Source organism: Morone saxatilis, unplaced genomic scaffold (assembly GCF_004916995.1).
Source record: "Morone saxatilis isolate NCDOM2014 unplaced genomic scaffold, NCSU_SB_2.0 Contig18, whole genome shotgun sequence".
NCBI classification, from domain to species: Eukaryota; Metazoa; Chordata; class Actinopteri; family Moronidae; genus Morone; species Morone saxatilis.
Window position 1 is genome coordinate 19,154,846 of NW_023339740.1, and position 5,838 is coordinate 19,160,683.

Sequence of the window (5,838 nt, forward strand, 5' to 3'; positions counted from 1 at the left end):
GAACCCTGGGCCGCTGCAGCAAGAACTCAGCCTCGGTACATGGGTCGCCAGCTCTACCCACTGAGCTACCCAGGCACCCATTCATATATATATATATAAATGAAAACTAGTATATAATCACCTGAAAATAAGAATTGTGTTTTTGTTACCTATAGAATGAGACATTTTTATCACAGAAGTGGTTCTTTTCCACAGAGGCTGCCATGTTTCCACAGTAGCAAACACTGGCTCTAGATAGGGCCACCGTAGTTTCTCTGACATGCTTGGAAGGCTGAGCTGTATTCAAATTGTTGCAGTCTGCAACTTCACTGCTAGATTACACTGAATCCTACACACTGGTCCTTTAGGCAGGGTTTTGAGAATCAATACTCAGTCTTCCTTTTTCTTCCTCCCTCTCTCTGTGCACTTGCCTCTCGATTTCACCTCGTGCAACCCCATAGCCATGCAGTTTGGCCAGCTTCTGACCCACTTGGACACCACTCAGCAGATGATCAACAACTCTCTGAAGGACAATAACACCCTGCTAACACAGGTAGGAAGTTCAACATAAATCATGTTTAACACCGCCGGAGTGTGGAACAACCATTTTGGCCACTTGTTGTTCACATCCTGTGTGAGTTACTACAACCATAGGGCCATTGGCATGAGGCCAGTAGAAGTACAGTGTCTCGCTGGTAGGTCCACACAAAGGATTTCAAACAATGAACCCATTACTATCATATTACAGGAGCTAATCAGTCAAAGACTAAAATGTGTGTTAAATGTGTTAAAAGGTAGAAACCTAGTGAACCTTGTTGTAGCTTCTTGTCTACAGACGATTTTTCACAGTAAGATTGAAGAAGTTGAAAAAGAACTTGACAAACTACTTGGAAATATCCTCTTTATACATGGACTAACTGTAAAAGTGTCCTCGAATACACTTTCAAGTGTGCTGCAAGGGCAAAAGAAACAATCTAACAAAGTGCAGCTACCCATTAGAAGGATTGAGGCTCTCTGAAGGTTCTTCTGGGTTCAGTCAATACTCAACCTTTGCTTTTACAGTTCAAGGCATCAGGCTAGATGGACAAAGCACTATCTTGTCAAGGAGTTTCTTTTCTTGATGGTGTTTTGTTGAAACTTAAAATCTTCTGAAGTCAGAAAGGTTTTGATCTTACCCCTAATAGACTTGCATTGTGTTCCCTAAGTGAAGTGTTTAAGGGTGTAGAAGGTTATGACTGTGACGCTAACAAGCTTTCACAGAAAATGTCATTTCTTTTATACCAAGTAGTAGTGAATATGTTACAGCTTTGGTTCATTTGAGCTCAAGGTGATGTCTTCAAATGCCTTGTTTTGTTGGTCTAACTTCCCAAAAGCTAGATATTCAGTTTACAGTGGCAGAAAATGGAGAAAACTAGTGAATCCTTTTTTTATTCTAAAGTTTGCTAAAAACTATTTTCCTGCATTGTGACCAGGTTCTCCCTTCTATAAGCACCTCTGCTTTCCATTGTGCGTGTTGTATCTTGCTGACCCCTCTATTTCTTTTATTTATCTAATCCACATCTCTATATATTAGCATATTTTCCTGCCTCACTAAAATCATTACAATCACTCCTCCTCTCTACTCTGCCCCATCAATCTCTCTCTCTCCAGTACGTTTTTTACACCTAACTTTTCCTCCAACTCTCCTTCCTACTTTTGTATCTAACTTGCGTTCCCAACCCCCCAGGTTCAACAGACAATGAAGGAAAACCTGGTGGCTGTAGAAGATAACTTTGCTGCGCTAGATCAGAGGATGAAGAAGCTCTCCAAATAAACGGTGGCAGGAGTTTGGACCAGTCCAGGAGAGTGTAGAACATGGACAAATAAGAGAAGGCTAGAGAGCACAGAGGGAGGATTGGGGGTTTAACTCTGTCTTTTTTGGCCATCCCTCTCTTGCTCTCTACTTTGCCTCTGCCTTTTTTCACTAAGTGGAATGTTTAGAAAGTTGGATAAGATGGAATAACAAAAAAAAGGAGACCAAATGTTCTTGTTCACCCTCCTTTTCTCTTCCTTTCTCTTGCATCAAATTGATATCAACTGAAAACACATTTGTCCACTCTATACATGCCACTGATTGCAGTCCCCTGTTAAGCTTATTGAGTTTTAGACTGGATTGTTTTTATAATTATTAGTATTAAACATAAGAATTTCCTCCATTCCTTTTGGAACCTCTCCCTATTACTGGATTTGTACTGTATACTCTGATCAAATTAAATGATCACAGTAATGTCGGGTTGGTGGGTGACACATTAAAGATGTTGTCAGCTGTGTAAAAAGAAAATCAAGATCTATTGTCTTATAGTGTTGTAGCAGGAGCACGTTTGTGCGAGTGTCAGGGCCAAGTCACGGAAGGAAAGCTTGTAAATATGCCTGTGTACCTTATTGTTTCTTCACGCTCAGTCGCTTGTAACTATATTATTATGACTGAGACCAGACACCACAGACAAACTTTTAATCTGCTTTGTCATTGCCTACAAGTTAACTGTATTGTATATCTGTGGTCATGGAAACTGATCAATAAAACAAAGTGCGATATGGTTGGCTCCTTTTATTTCATGATCCTTTTTTCTCACCTCATACAAAATAAAAATACTATTATTAAACTGTATTAATCTTACCAAATTACTTAATGTATAAATAAAAAGTCTATTTCAACCCCCATTTTATTGATGATGTGGTCATGTCTTAACATATACCCGAACAGGTAGGGATGATGTAAGATGACATGTAAGGTAATGAGTCATCAGCCGTTGGTATGGCAAAATACAGCCATATTTTGTCATGTAAAAACACATTTTATAGAGTGAAAATTTCAACTTTCAACTAATCTGGTGCAGCTGCAGGTATTCAAAGTCTTTTTAAAACTACTCATTTGGGTTTTCATTATTACAAGGAATTAAGCCTATTTATGAACACTAGGTGGCAGCAGAGCATCTACTAAAAAAAGGGTCAAACTCAAACACTAATTCAGCTTTCAAATATACTATCAAATAAACTGAGTGCAAGTTCTTCTGCCATACTTTAAGATAGTTCTGTCCCTGTAGCAATACATTTTATAACGAAAATGTTACAACAGTCTAGTTTGTATTTGCATTGCTTATCCCTAAAGGAAGAGTAATTTGACATTCTTGACCAACTGGATTTAAATGGAGTAGGAAGAGCTAATTTAAGACACTGCCTAACATATAAAAAGTAAAATTTGAAAAGCATTTGAAAGTTTGAGGTGGTCAAGAGCTTTAAGGGGGGCGACCATGAGTGACAACAACTTTTATTGCTTGTCATTCCCCATCTTCATCTCGTTCTTCATTTTCTCTCATCACTCTACTGTCGGCTATTGATACCTAATAAAACCCTTGTCCTACAGGATTAAACCGCACACATTGTTCTCCCATTGTGAACCCAACCACAGTTGTACTTCACAGCCAATGAAAACCCACAGCAGAGTAAAATCAGGAAGAAACACCAAGAAAAAAGACTTGGTATTTGTTAAGACAAAGTACTCAATGAATTTCTCAGTGAGGTCAACCTCAAATCCATGTGGCATTAGTAGGTTTATAACAAGCATTAAGGCAAAAGGCTTGCTCATGTTTGATGTCAGGTGATGGTATTAGTGACAAAGGTAGACAGGTAACAGAGTAGGTTAAGGATCAGGTGTTTCTGATGAGTCATCCAGACATAGTACAGTGTAAGCTCAGAGGTCAGTTTCATAATAACTAAAATATCTCCCTTTAGAGTCCTCTCCAGCTGGATTAAAGACTTCTAGGACTACAATGGCAACAAATGATACACCAGTGTTAGTTTTACTTCAATGGAGTGTTATAGCTACATCTTATTGTCTGTATCACATCCCTTTTTTTTATATCAGAGAAAGATTAGATGCAGAGCAGCTTTCTGTTTCCCCTAAATGTGGGCGGACTTAAGTACTGGCCTGCTTGGACAGGACATATCAAGTGTGACTTGCAGGGAATTAGATCCAGAGCTCCAACTTAGAAGGGAATGCCCCAGATGAGCACAGAGACATACCGTGTACTGTATATCATGTTATACTGTATTTGTCCTTCTATTTCGGGTGTGCTGGATTGGATCAGCCCAGCCCCATCTGTTAAAACACATTTATACACAATTACCTAGAGGTCAGCCTAAAATGTTACCATCCACGTAATATGATTTTATTTCTCTATGAATATAAATATGAACAAGGATAGAAGGGCAATGAATAAATGATAAAACAGAGCCCCTTTTGAAAAACAGATGATTTTGGCAGCAGGGTATAAATCCAAACAGGACTTTTAGAAACATAAAAGGCATTTAAACCCTTGACTGTACAGTACAAATGCAGCTACTTATATATGTCAGTAGCCCACACCAACCTTTACTCCCCTGGACAAAGTAAATATTTAAGTCCTCAGGCAGCACAGAGCAGTTGAACACAGAGGAGGCCGTAGGGAGCACCAATTTCTCCGAAATCTGTTTCTGTTGCTGATATGGGAAAAACTAAGCGTAGAGGAAGAAAAGGATGGAGTAAGAGCCTGGAGTGTGTGTCTCGCTGCCAGTATACCCACCTGTTCAGACAGGCTTTTAAAGTTTAATGCCTTACAGTCTCTTGCTTTGGCTTGTTTTTATGCCTTTGCCTTTTTTCGTCTGTCTTCTCTTTGACACATGTGTCGATGCCTAGAAATGAAGAAATCAAGGCTGTCTGTACTGTACTGACATTTTTGAGACAATGTAATCAAAATCAAGGAATTGTCTAGAGGCAATCAGTTTCGGAGCAATTGAAAGGTTTTGGAAATTGACTACAGATTGATTACAATGCCATGTGATTGAATATTTAACAATTCCAATGTATTACCTTTACAGTAGAGCTATCAATAACATTAATATTTCCTCTATTTTGAAAAAAAAAAAACAATAGTAAAAATGAGTAATAATTACAGTAAGGACAATAAAATGGAGGCAGGGAAAAGTGGGAGCAGAAGAAGAATAACTGATGCTACAGAGAAGAGAAAGATAAACGCGCAAGGGGCTCTGCATCAGTTTGTCAAATTTTCCTGAATGGGTCTGGACAGGTGAGGAGCCTGTGGTGAGGCAGAGAGACCGACAGAAGAAGTGGGTGGAGGTAAAGACGGGTGGATACTGTTGTGGGGCAGAATGAGTCTTGTAGCGAATGAAAAGGAGACGGTAGGGTAAAGAGAGGTGAGGCTCAGAGGTAAACAGGGTTTTAACGGACTAACAAGATTGTCAGCAAAGTCGTCCTAAACCTCCAAACACAGAAATCTCAACAAGTGGATGTGACATGTAGCTGTTAAATCTGGACGGGACGAGATGGGATTGAGTGTAAAGGAGATGATAGATGGAAGACCTGAGGAAATAAAATGCAAATGAGTTGATCAATGGGCATCATCAGACAATAGAGAATTGCAATATCGGCCTCGGCTGAGATGGGCATTGGCAAAAAGAGATGAATGTAGTATCAATGGGGACCTAAAGCTTAAAGACAAAGCACTGCTACTAATAATTGTTGGCAAAATATCAAGTTTACAAAACATTCCCCCCACACACAACTAGGACCTATTTTTTTAGAATATTTCTCTCCCGGTTCTCACCAACAGGTCAGACTTTCTGATAATGTGAGGGAGGTCTTTCTGCTGGTCGTCCGGGACCCAGAAAAAGACTTAAAACAAACAAACAATGAGGAAGGGCAAGCCAAGAGAGCGAAACAGAAAGGATTTACTGTATCACCAGTACATGTTAACAGCTGTATCAGTTGGTCTCAGTTCAGAGAGGGGAAGGATTCCGACAGCTGGTGTGTGTGTTTGTGTG

The 5,838-nt window shown here is 39.6% G+C and overlaps 1 protein-coding gene across 1 annotated transcript in view; it reads left to right on the forward strand.

Moving 5' to 3' along the window:
- The window catches only part of dctn2 (dynactin 2 (p50)), a 14,216-nt gene extending 11,663 nt beyond the window's left edge, over positions 1-2,553 (forward strand). The window contains exons 13-14 of the mRNA XM_035662093.1: positions 441-532; positions 1,706-2,553. Of these exons, the coding sequence (XP_035517986.1) occupies positions 441-532; positions 1,706-1,792 (179 nt within the window). The 3' untranslated portion in view covers positions 1,793-2,553. The remainder of the gene's footprint in view (positions 1-440; positions 533-1,705) is intronic.
- The last annotated feature ends 3,285 nt before the right edge of the window (positions 2,554-5,838 follow it).